Source organism: Rosa chinensis, chromosome 5 (genome assembly GCF_002994745.2).
Source record: "Rosa chinensis cultivar Old Blush chromosome 5, RchiOBHm-V2, whole genome shotgun sequence".
Taxonomy (NCBI): Eukaryota; Viridiplantae; Streptophyta; class Magnoliopsida; order Rosales; family Rosaceae; genus Rosa; species Rosa chinensis.
In genome coordinates this window covers 36453355-36466242 of record NC_037092.1, presented here as the reverse complement: position 1 = coordinate 36466242, position 12888 = coordinate 36453355, and the positions used below count along the sequence as shown (strand labels likewise).

General features: G+C 39.4%; 1 protein-coding gene across 5 annotated transcripts; it reads left to right on the top strand.

Moving 5' to 3' along the window:
- The first annotated feature begins 937 nt into the window (after positions 1-937).
- On the top strand, positions 938-6479 carry LOC112164726 (endochitinase A). Of its 5 annotated transcripts, none has more exons than XR_002922476.2 (7): positions 938-1616; positions 2075-2450; positions 2541-4534; positions 4709-4822; positions 5131-5285; positions 5741-5865; positions 6250-6479. XR_002922476.2 is itself a non-coding variant. In XM_024301022.2 (7 exons), the coding sequence occupies exons 1-7, from the start codon at positions 1215-1217 to the stop codon at positions 5787-5789; spliced, it is 2862 nt and encodes a 953-aa protein (XP_024156790.1). In that variant the 5' UTR covers positions 938-1214; the 3' UTR covers positions 5790-6047. The 5 variants fall into 5 exon arrangements, 3 of the variants coding, with proteins under 3 accessions (XP_024156790.1, XP_024156788.1, XP_024156789.1); XR_002922477.2 differs by having other exon boundaries at positions 5741-5876; XM_024301022.2 differs by lacking the exon at positions 6250-6479 and having other exon boundaries at positions 2541-4022; positions 4251-4534; positions 5741-6047.
- Positions 6480-12888: the final 6409 nt, after the last annotated feature.

The window sequence follows — 12888 nt, the reverse complement described above, 5'->3', positions numbered from 1 at the left end:
AGGCGCGATATAATGCAGTTATGGTTTGTCATGTCTCTAGCTGGGCTTGAAGCTGTTTTTGGGCTTGTATGTTTTGAGCCCCGAAGGTCTTTTGCGGGACTACCTATTGGGCTTATGGAGCACATTGTACTTTGGGCTCTTGGATTTGGGCTAATGTAGCTGACATTAACTTATCCTTGTAAACCTCCTAGCCCTCATTCTAAAGCAACTCCAACAGTTTCTCTATAATTATTGTAATATAGGGAAGCAAAAGTCAAAACTTTCCATAATTTTTATTCTCCAACCCCAACAGATTTCCTATTTTACAGCAATCTCTAGAATCTTCATAATTGTTCCTTAAAATTTTAGATATTGCTGTAAATTTAGGGAATTTTGCTCTCTCTTTCCTCACTATCTCTAAAATGAGGATAGTTTATAGAGAATCTGTTGGAGCAAAAAAGACTAATTTTTCCCTAAAATAGAGAAAAATCAAACTACGGAAAAGCTGTTGGAGTTGATCTAAAGGCAAGGAGAAAGTTTAGTTTTTCTCTATCATTATGTACTATTATGGTATATTACCACAACGTAAATGTGTACATAACGTTGTCCTGATATTATCATAGTTATAGGTGAGCGATAATGTGTTAATGAGTAGTCTATCGTTATGTACCATTATGGTATCACTACAACTAAATCTGTCTATAGAAGGTAGAGGAAGAGAATGTAATGACTATTCTAGCTTTAAGTATCAATAAAAAAATTTATGTTTATTCAAAGAAAAAAAAGCAAAAAAAAAAAAAAAAAAAATCCTTTGGGGGTTAAAACGGAAAAAGAAAATAAAAAACAGTCCGTCTCCAACATAACCGGTTCAAAATAAGAGAACCGGGTCATGCATATATAACATCGAAAGACGAAAATAACCCTCGGTTCAGAGAGAGACAATAAATCTCGCTCTGCTCGCTGGCTCGCTCGCTCGCCCCCCATTGAATTTGAACGCACCCAATTCCCTATTTGCATCTCTCTCCTTCACTCCCAAAAACTCCCTCCCTCATTTTAATCACCTTTTTAACCCAAAAACCCACGAATTTTACCCGCCAAATACCTCAAAAATCCCTTCTTTTCAAACCCAACGGCTACGCCTCTCCCCCTTAGGGCTTCTCCGGACCCCCTCCCTCCCTTCCCGGCCCCTCGACACGACGTCGTCACGGGCCCTCCCTTCCCTCGCGCTTTGAATCATGGATCTGGCCGCAGACGAGCCGCCTAGGGTTGAGAAGAGGCCGATTCAGAACGGCGCCGGCGGAGAATTGGGGCCCCAGCTGAGCAAGAAGCCCAGATTGGGGCCCGATTGCGAGAGGGACTTGAAGAGAGTGGCGGAGATTGTGCTGGCTTTGTCGACCATGGCGAAAATTCGAGGCGGAGAGAAGCCGACGGAGCCGGAGATTGGGCTTATGGAGGAGGCTAGGGCAAAGCTGGTGGAGCTGTGCGAGGGTTTGCCGCCCAAGGAGATTGTGGCGAAGGATGCGATTTCGGCTGTGATTGAGGATTTGGGGCTTAATGCCAAGCTCAATGAACAGAGATTAGGGTTTCGGGGTCCCAAGTTGACGATTGCGGAGAAGTTTGCACTCACTAAGAGGAAGGTAAGGGGCCGATTTTGTGATTGGGTGTGGTTGTTGTTATGTTTTGAGATTGTTTGTTAGGGTTTCATTTCGATTATTTTGATGTTGGTAATGGCCTCTGTATAGTTTATATTTGGTGTTTCAATTTGATAAGCTCTACCGATTCTTAATATGATTGGAATTTATGAAAATTTATTCGGCTTAGTTGATGGTTGGGCTTGGTTTTACTGTAACTGTAGGTATAGATGAGAAGCTATACCCTTTGCGGTCAACTGCATATTTATTGTGTTGGGTTTGTTGAAAGGTTTCATCTTTGTTTAAGTAGCTGTGTGTAATCTGTTAGGAACTGAGGATAATGAGTAAACTAGCAGCTGGTTTGGAAGCTTAAGAGTCTGTTTTTGTTTGACTATGTTATGGTGGCACAAATGTGCTTCTGAGTTGTTAAATCTCTAATTTAGGATATGTTGGACTTTTTGTAGATGGATGAATCCAAGAAATACGCTGCGCAAACCGCTGCATATCCATCTCAACCATTAAAAACAAGCTTCAATGTAGCAGCTGAAAACCATGGGTTGCCACATACTGTTCGTATTTCAACAGATAACCCAAACCATGCACCTATTTCAACTGGTGGTTTCGCAGCGTCTCCTCTTGTTCATGTTTCCACAGTAACTCCTACATCTGCACAGTATCAGTTGCCCACCAGCGAAATTAGAACAACTATGGTTTCTGGCAGTGTGCCTGGTAGTCATCTGGGAAGAGATTCATCTTCCCCAGCATTTCCTAGAGGTGAAAGAGTGCAATTAAGAACTGATGGAGGATCCAATGGATCTTCTTATGCATATCAAGTACAAGGTACCTAATGTTGATATTTACCTTATTATTAGAATTCTATCTCCTCTCTGCATATGGAAGTATTTACATATTATATATACCCATGTGCAGCAAATTCTTCGGCAAATCATCCACCGGTTAGTGCTCCAACTTGGCCTACACAAACTCAAGGTGGACCAGAAAACAAGGTGCCAAATCATACTTCTGTCAAGGTTGAAGGAACCACTGGTATGAGTAAACCATCAGTGACTCCTCTAGCAGCACGAGATCAGAATTCTAGGTCATTTGCCTCTCAACCATCTTCTGGACATTTGCCTGGTGGACACCAGTCTTCACAAAAGATTCGCTTTGTTCAAGCTTCTTCAGTTCCTAATAATCACACTGAAATTGCGAGAATTATTCAGAAATTATTGCAACCACAGCTGCCTGATCATCCCACATGGATCCCTCCATCAAGGGATTATATGAGTAAGGCTTTGACTTGCCAAACTTGCCAGATTAGCATCAATGAGGTAGATAATGTTCTTATTTGTGATGCATGTGAGAAAGGATATCACATTACGTGTGCACAATCACCTAACCAGAGAGGAATTCCTCGAGGTGAATGGCACTGCACAAGATGCTTGTCACTAAGCAATGGAAAGCCTTTGCCTCCTAAGTATGGGCGTGTTATGAGAAGCAATATACAATTAAAAGCCGGCACGATCCCTTCCAGTACAGTCGCTTCCAGCACAGTCCCCTCCAGCACAGTCCCTTCCAGTACGATCGCTTCCAGCACAGCCCCTTCCAGTACTGTCCCTTCCAGCATGGCTGTAGTTCAGATGTCCTCAGGGAATAAAGTGGGAGCTTTAGATCCAAAGGTCTATGAGCAGAAGATAAATGCACATGTAAGCTCTGTTTTCCAGAATCCTGCTCATTTGGTTGGTGTGGGCACAAACAATATTAAGTCGGCAACAGATTCAAAAGTTTCATTTGCAATGCAAGGGAATAATTTACCATCCAGCAGTGTAAATGCGGATGAGAAACCTCTTTCTGGAAGTTTCCTGTTAAGTGAAACATCATCTCAACAAATAGGTAATTCTGAATTATCTACATCGGACAAGAGACCTATGGAATCAAGAGCAGAACCTTCTTCTGATTTGTCAAACAAAGATGCTGATCCCAAGATTTCAACTGCAAGTGAAACTGAAGGGACTAATTTTCCATCAAGCAGTAAAACTACGGATGAGAAAATTCTTTCTGGAAGTTTCCAGTCTGGTGAAAGGACATCTCAACAGAGAGATATTTCTGAATCATTCAAATCTGACAAGAGACCTTCTGAATCAAGAGCAGAATCACCTACTGATTTACCCAACAAAGATTCTGATCCAAATATTTTAAGTGCAACAGAAACACAAGGGAATAATTTCCCATCAAGCAGTCAAAGTACAGATGAGAAACCTGTTTCTGGAAGTTTCATGTCTAGTGAAAGATCCTCTCGAGAAATAGATAATTCTGAATCATCTAGACTATTTGAATCAAGCACAGAGCCTCCTGCTGATTTATCCAACAAAGATGCTGATTCAAAAATTTCAAATGCAAGAGAAATGCAAGGTAATAATTTCTCAACAAGCAGCAAGGGTATAAATGAGAAACCGCTTCCTGGAAGTTTCCCGTCTAGCGAAAGTTCATCTCAACAAACTGATAATTCTGAATTATCTATATTAGATAAGATACCTTATGAATCAAAAACAGAGCCTCCTGCTGATTTACCCAATGAAGATATTGATAAGTCTGTTCCTTCTCAGCCAGTTTCTAACTCAGAAGTTGTTGATCGAGCAGGAGCTCCAAACTGTGGAGAAAATTCTAGCTGTTCTATTAGAGATGACCAAGGTCTTGCGCAAGAACATACTAGTGAAGGTCTTGTAGTCAGTGGTGGGGCACTAGAGCATACTGGATTTACTTCTGATGGCTTGCGACCTGTTGAATGGATCGGTGATTCAATTCAAGATGTCAGTGAAAAAAACTTCTATCGTTCTTGTCGCATTGATGGAGTAACATATGAGCTACAAGAACATGCTCTCTTCCAGTCTAGTCATGGCAAATTGATACCCTCTAAGCTTCAGGCAAGTAATTTATGAACCATCCCTTGATACCTGTATCCTAGTATTTTGAAAATTATATCAGTGTTATTGCTAAAGTTCGTATCGTGTTATATATCACTTGTTATTTCTGTCACCAAGTTATCACTGATTGTTTATTGTAATAACATTGTAATAAACTTTTTCATCTCCTTCCAGTCAATGTGGGAGGACAGGAAAACTGGGTCAAAGTGGGTTATAGTTAACAGTTGCTACTTTCCTAGTGACTTACCAGAGCATGTTAGTCGTCCATCTACACCTGAAAGTAATGAGGTACACTGTCTTCTTGTATACATATTATTGTTTTTGTATTTATGTTTTGCAAAAGTTTCGTATCATATTAAAGTTAAGTGGTTGCCTTGTTGGGATAATATCTGTTACTACACGAGTGGGGCCTACTGAGTTTTCATGTGGATAAAGATACACATATACACCTAGTGTTTATCTTTCTATTGGTGTAATTCCAGTCAACAGCCTACTGATTTCTCGTATAATTTTTTTTTCATTATATTTTCAATTTGTTTTTATAATTATTTTTGTTTATGGAAGTTCATATTAAATTCATTGTTTCTCCATAATAGGTGTACGAATCTAATCATGAAACAACTGTAATGGCGGGCTTAATTCAAGGTCCATGTGAAGTTCTTCCTCCTGCTAAGTTCAGTGAAGAAATTGAAAGACGGAGCCAATTAGGACATGATACAAATAATGAACTACGACCAGTTTTCCTGTGCAAGTATGAGTCCTTCAATTCTTACATGTCATCCAAATGAATGACTGTTTTGTATACATTTTCTAAAGGATGTGGATAGAACTATTACATCTTTGGAGATTATGGCTCAACTGAGTTTTTGGTGCACACCCCCCCACCAACCCCCCCGGCGGCCCCACCACACACACACACTAAGGGATCCCTCAAGTTTTTCAGGTTGAGGGATTGCATGTGAGGCCCGCCTTGCATAGTGGTTCAATAATCTGAATTGTTCACTTTTAAGTCTTCACTCAAAATCATCCCGCAAAAGATCAGCTGCTCTGTATACATGCGCGCTTGCGCAAACCACTCAATCAAAATTATGTAAAATGGTCATATTATATCTGTATTTTTGTTTTAATTTCTTCTTGTCTTAGGGGGGAATATGTTGACCTCGTTTTTTAATGAAGACATGTTTACACGTTCTTATGTTTTTGCAGATGGAATTATGATGAGTTCAAAGGGTTATTGCAGACTGTTTCCCAGTAATCCTGTTATAAGTGTATTTTTGGTGGTTTCCTATTCTTTTTGGTTATGGCAACTCGATCATGCTCTTTTTGATCAGGTATCTGAAAGGTGATTCCGTTGTATATATTCTAGCTCTGTTTATTGCTTATTTGTTGGGTTGAATATACTCATTTGGGTCAACACCCAGTAGTCCATTTATTAAGCTATGTAGAACAATTCATTTAGTTGATAAATGATAATTATTAGTGGATATATATCTGATGCCAACATTATGTTGCATTTACATTGGAGTTGATAAATGATAATTCTTGATGTTTGAACTTGTGATGGTTGGGATCTACATGCGACCTTCATGATCTCTAAAATTGGGCAAACTATTATGTCTTTGTAATCTTTTCCTGTCCCAAGTGATTCTTGATTGTATAACCCGTTCCTCCGCTAGAATTCGTGGTAGTGGCTTACTGAGTTTGTGTCAATACAGGTAGCCTGTTGCAAATGGGGCATACGTGGCTAATCTGCACAGGGAGTTCCATATTCATCTCCTGTATGTAAACTAGGGTATATTTGTTTTGTATTCAAACTAGCAATTGCAAGTGTGTGCACAATAGCAATTCAACGCAGTCTTTCATTCCCCATTTTTTTATCGTCATTCCTTCTATTACAGTATGAAATTTAGTGGAATCAATTGAATTATAAAATGACTCTTCTTCATCCTTATCTTCTTTGTTTGACTGGGTACATTTCATTTTCTGGACTTGGATCACTTTTCTCTTAAAATCCAGTCAGAGATATGGAACGACTGATTTTGTAGGGTGGGTTGTCTAGTTGTCTGATTACTCTTGGAGGAATTACTGTGTACCAGTCTTGAGCTGATACAATTTCAAAGTTGCTTTTTTGAGACTCACCTTTTGTTCCACGTCTGTTCTAGAAAGGAAGTCTTTTGAAAAGTACCCGAAAATTCAGCATTCAAATTATCCTTTTTTTAGCTTAAATTACAGTAGAACTAATTGTGTAAACTTTCTTTGCCAATTATATGGATTTTATGAATGCTTTATAATAAGGGCATGTGGCAACATTTGTCATTGCCCAAGGTTATTTTTGGGGCATTTCAAACGTATGAATGTACATGGAACAACATTAGCTGTCAGGACTCAGGACACAACCCTAAATTGGAATTCCGAAATGTGTATCCTTCGTTTTTAGCTTAGTAGTTTTTTTCCTTATCCCTACCTTAACTATCCCTTATGCAATATTGGAGACCGGTGAGTTTGTAGGAGTAAGGGGTTTTTTTTTTCCCCTACTAGGGTTTCTCTGCTTCCATCTTCTCAGCATTCTTGATCTCTTTCATCATGGTTGATGAAGTTTCTGCCCGCTTGGCGGCGGCTTTGGCGATCTCAGAGAACGGCAGAACTTCCTTTGGCTTGGATAGTGCTGCCACCATGTCCACTCACCATTTTGTGGTTGGGACTTGGGAGATTGCTGTCTATGACGGCAAAACGTGGTTCTGATCCCAAAGCGTTTATGGGGACTATGGCTTCTCTCTGGGGTCTAGGAAATCGTCTTTCGATTCGAGAGCAGCGTGGTAGTTATGTGTTTCAATTCTCGTTGGCGGAGGATCGGCTGAAAGTCGTCGATGGGGACGTTGGTTTTTTGGCAAAGAGGCCTTGGTTGCGGCGAAGTTTATTGGTCCGAGTGATGTCGCAGCGGTTCTCATCGCCTCTGTTTTTGTCTGGGTGGATATCATTGGTCTCTTGCCAGCTTTGACAACGGAGGGTGCGGTGGCTCTAATTGGAGCCACGTTGGGTGAGGTTGTGCAGCTTGATAAACCTGGGATTAGGAAGGGTACGGCGTTGAGGGTCCGCATCAGGCGTCCATTAGCTTCTCCCATGAAGCAGTTTTTTTTCTTCTGTCGTTGACATTTGACTTCACTACCGGAGCTTTTGTTATTGTTCGTTTTTGGTACGAACGTCTCGTCGGTTTTTGCAGTGTATGTGGTAACAGTGGTATGTTGGAGCACCCATGTTCTTGATGTGCAGGGCTGCTGAAGGTTATGGCGGTGAAAGTTGATCCAAACCCTAAACTTAGCTAGTCTACGGTTTCTGATCCTAGGTTGCAACAGGCTCTTGGTCTCGCTAGTTTTCTGGCGCAGGTGGCAGTGCCAAACCTATTCGCCTCTATGCCGAGGTCAATTACCTTCTCATTCCCTGGCATCCCGGCAGACGCCCTAGCAGCATAGATGAGCAAATTCTAGGGCTGTCAATGGTTCGTGTTGGATCAAGGTATTTATCGTGTTACAAGATACAAACCTAAACCCAACCCATTTAATAATCGTGTCAAAAATTTAAACCCAAACCCAACTTATTTATTAAACGGGTTACCAGTTTCCAACCCGCTTAACCCATTTAATAAATAGGTCGTGTCATGTTAGACAAAATGACCCATTTAAGGGTTAACAATGCGACCCATTTAACTAAAAAATACAAAAATTGATTAAATTCACTAAAAACTCCACAAGACGAAGAATATAAATAATTATATGTACTTCATAACTAATTAAATCCAATAATTATAAAGAAAAATATTTCAAATTGTCTAATCCTATGATCAAATACTCTTAACGTCCAATATTTGAAATATATATATATATATATATATAGCATAATAGGGTTATACGGGTTCACTTTGTGTTGGTGGGTTGACTCGTGGCCGACCCATTTATTAAATGGGTCATGGCGGGTTGACCCACGGCCGATCAGCTTTTTAATCATGCGGCTTCAACTCGCTTGATTTCGTGCGGGTTTCGAGTTGTGTTATTGGGTTGTGTCGGAATTGAGAGCCTAGCAAATTCCAATTTTCAGTGGTGATTCCTCCTCTTGCAACAATTGTGGAGGCTGCTCAAGCTACTTCTACTCCCACATAGCCTATTATAGGCAAGAAAATAGCTGCTTCTATGGCCCTTATGCAGCACTCTAAGCGCTCGTAGCTGGCTATTGTTTCTGCCCTGTCTCCAAATAGGTTCAACTAGGGTTTGAACTTGAACTAGCGCTAAAGAGTAGCAATGGGGTTATCTTGGTCTCCCTTACAAACAAGTCTAGAGTTGGACACCCTCCTAGCCGGAAGAACAATACAAAACTTGAGGATTTGAAGCCCAAAAAGCTTAAGGTGGAGGTTGCTCCCAAGCCTAGGAAGAAGAAGGCTTTCAAGTCGGCTGTTGCGGTTCCTCCAAATGTAGTGGAGAACATGGATATGAGCAAAGGCAAGGAATTGGTTGTGAGCACTCTCGAGAGTACCCTAGAGTATGGTACTTTGTGGGAACATGAATAAATTGGGGAAGACCCTTGACTACATTAAGAGACTTCCCTGGTAGTGTTAGGTTACTCTAGTTACTTGGAGCTTTCACTCTACAGTTGCATTATGTTTGATTAATTAGGGTTCTCGCTTTAGCCTTTAGGAATGACACATTTTTTTCATAGCCTGATTGTTCGGGTGAGTCATTTTGTAATGTTTCTTTCTTTACTATTAATGGGTTAACACCCCTTATTCGATAAAAAAAAAAATTAATAATTGAATCCATGACCTCCATAATGCTAGTTAATTAGGAGGCCACAGCTCATCAGAAAAAAAAAAAAAAGAAAGAAAGAAAGAAAGAAAGCAAGAGGGCTCTCAGGGCTTCTGACCATGGTATGATCGATTGGAGAATTTAATCCATATAGGTCATCTAATAGTTTTGAACCAAGCATGTTGAGACGTGAGATGAATCCATGGTTGCTCACCTAGAGTGAGTTCATAAAGCAATGGCCAACCCTAGGAATATATAAATATAGATTTATTACAATTGTTCAATCGTACGACTTCATAAGTTTTTGATGTGACTATATTCTCCTACTTTATAATCACCGATCATCATGTGTGAGTTGAGAGTTTTTGACTTGACTTGCCCTAGATTCTCTTAAAAGTGTTACTGAGACTTGACGAATTCGTATGAAGACGGATAAATGGACACCAAGGGATCGGTTACCTGTTATGTAAACATGATAAGTGCACAACGTACAACTGGTCTAAACATCGCAAAGCTCGTCTTGTCCGCATAAAGTATATTGATAAAGAATCAAAAAACTTAAAACTAGAATCAATTAAGTCCCCCGTTAGCAGGCAAGCTGCAATGAGGCTCAAGTGACCCAATTAGTGCAGCCACCAAATCATAGATTCACCAATGGCCACCATCTCGTACGTAAGGATAGGAACCTCCAACACATGGCAACTGCATGACCCCTTGGGCTCCGATCGATTCCTAAAATGGAACAAAATATCGGGGTCACCACAGCACCATCCCAACCACAAAACTGGGGTCACATACAAATGAACCTATATATGATCATTAGATGAACACTCCTTCAAGAGGAAAAAAAAAAAAGACAATTTAATAACTATGATAAAATAAAAGTTATTTCCATGATGCTCGTGATCGAATCCTTATATATCCATTTTATTTTTAGCAAAGTATAAAAAGAAACCCTGAATTTCATGTAGACTTCGGATTCCCAATACCCTTTTGGTATGGCTATAGCTAGATCAGAACCTATACCCCGGGCCATTTTTTGTGCTTTGCTTCTACCATACGTTTATCTCTTACTCCACAATTCCACATTATCTTAGTAAGTAATATACTCTTATCAAATCTTCTTCATTTAATAATGTTGTTCATTCGTTCAAATATGAGTATACTCCGATTCCAATCTCATTTATTTTAATTTTTATTAATTTAATAAAAAACTGGATTTAATGAGTCGAAAACTCTTTAAGCACAATATATTACACAGGATGATAGACTAATTTATCCAATAAAAGATCAAAGGCTTTTATTATTTGCATATTAAGTAGGATAGAGCAAAACTTAGGGTTTTGAGCGTAGAGAGCAATGACAGCGATCTTGTTCCTCTTCATCAGATCTAGCAGTGGCGAGTTCTATCGTCATCCAGTGAGGCCCTAAGGTGAGGCTGAGGAGGCAAGAACAGTGCTTTCAAGGTCGAGGAGGAGTTGGCGCGAGGTTTTCTTTCTACGGCAATGAGTTTTGGAATCGTCGCGAGTGCAGCGGTTTTGGAATTGGGGTTGGTCTATTAGCGGTGCAAGCATTGAAGGAGGTCCTTCTTGTTGCAGTGGCGGTTTGAAGTTGAGGTCTCCCGATCCTGTGTGGTGGTTAGTTGCTCCGCTTACTAGTCTGCGCTTGGTTGCTGAGGAGGCAGTGATGACACTGTGCTGAAAGGGCCGTCCGTCTGAAAACTTGGCTGCAGCGATGACAGCTGCTTGGCAAAATCAGATTTGGGCTCCCGTTCATGATTTTGTTTACCCATGGGCCCAGGCCTTGGACTGGGCTATTGGGCTTGGTCTCAGTTTTGGCCTGCTAACTGCTAAGGCTTGTCTAGTTTGGTTTATTTAGAATAATGTCTATGTTGGTAGGAGCTTCTCTAAAAGTCTTTGTAGAAGTATCTGGCTTTAACGTACTATAATAGCGTGCTCGGCGTTTAAAGTCAATTAGAATATATTGCCTACATGGCGAGTTGATTTTGTTAGCATAGACTACTCTGCCCTTCCAATGTCAAAACAGAATAGTCGATTTCGTACTATTCTTATTTATGAACCAGGGTCATACAACTGGTATGAACTCTATATATCAAAATAAATAAATAAATAAATAATTTATCTAATAAAAGATCAACTTCATAGTTCATACCGTTGTTAGACAATTTCATTCCGATAAAAAATTAATCTAAAACTTTCTGATTGTGAAGTTGATTTAAAACTGCATAGAGCTAAAACAAAACAAAAAAAACACTGCATAGAGCTAATTAATATTCCATCATATATAATGTAATATAAACTTTTGCTTAATAAATCAGTTTATATTTTACTAATTTGAAGTCTTTTCTTTCAATGAGCACAAAAGTACGGTGCAACGACTTAGAATACATGTCTCCGCTCATGTCCATAATATGGTTTCATCACCTTCATACTTAATTTGAAGCATCATTAAAAATCATTTGGAACATGGGCTAAGTACTAGTACGAAAAAGGAAAACCGTTTATTGGGATATGGAAATTCAACCTTGTAAACCAATCAAGCATAGCAAAAGTCCTCCTCCTCGATGATCTACAAGATATAAACATTACTTAGAGAATTTGATATATCTATAAAGCTTATAATATGTATACAAGAAGCTAAAACCTGGTAAATGATTTCATGGATATCTACTTGTCACAAAGTCTCCTAGACTTATCTTTGTCGTCACATAACCCAACCCCATGTTTGAGCTTGCCCCATATTTTTAGTACCAAACAATTACTGTGTTTTGAATGATTGTAGGATGGTTGTTCCTCCAATGAGTTACAACATTATGCTTCCGGATAAGGGTGTGTTGTAAATGGATAACCACTTATCCTAGTCTGCCTTTAAGAGGCTAAGAATTTGAAACAGAAAAAAAATGAATGTCAACTAGTGCCATATATAAACAATCTGATCATCCACACTGTAATTATAATTCCTAGTTATTAGCTTACACGTATATCTAAATCTTACTGTTGGCCAGAAATTAATTGGATCTGCTGCCTATTTATGAACCAAGGATCATTATATCCTCTGTGGCATTTATGGCTTCTTCTCCTGGTCTTCATCACCTGAAAATTCTTTTATGCACCAACGGTATAAGTGACCTAACATTTATAAGATGAGCTCAACTCTTGATATTTATAATCAACTTTTTTTTTTTTAATAACTAAAAAGTGTATTTGATGTAATCCAATCATAAATTCATGTTGGTGTAAATGCACATCAGTACTCTGAATCATCCCCCCTCCATCAACACATTTGACTAAATTCTTGCTTTGTTGTTGCCTGTACCGCCAGTTTCCGTACAACTATCTGAAAGCGATAAGTCGATAACTAATGAGCAGTTCACATTAACCAGTTATTGATCTAGTAATGTTTGATTAGTTTTACAAAAGTAGAGTAAGAAATCTGAATTATGAAATTGGCCGGTTTCACTTGCTAGCTAATGTCGGGTGCGGAGCAAGGATGCAATATAGATGCGTAAACCCTAAACCCTGTGACATCTTTCTTGTCTCG

Coding starts and splice junctions, on each gene's coding strand:
- LOC112164726 (XM_024301020.2), top strand. CDS start 1,215: ATGGATCTGGCCGCAGACGAGCCGCCTAGGGTTGAGAAGAGGCCGATT. Junction 2,451..2,540: donor TTATGCATATCAAGTACAAG/GTACCTAATGTT, acceptor ACCCATGTGCAG/CAAATTCTTCGGCAAATCAT. Junction 4,823..5,130: donor CTACACCTGAAAGTAATGAG/GTACACTGTCTT, acceptor TCTCCATAATAG/GTGTACGAATCTAATCATGA.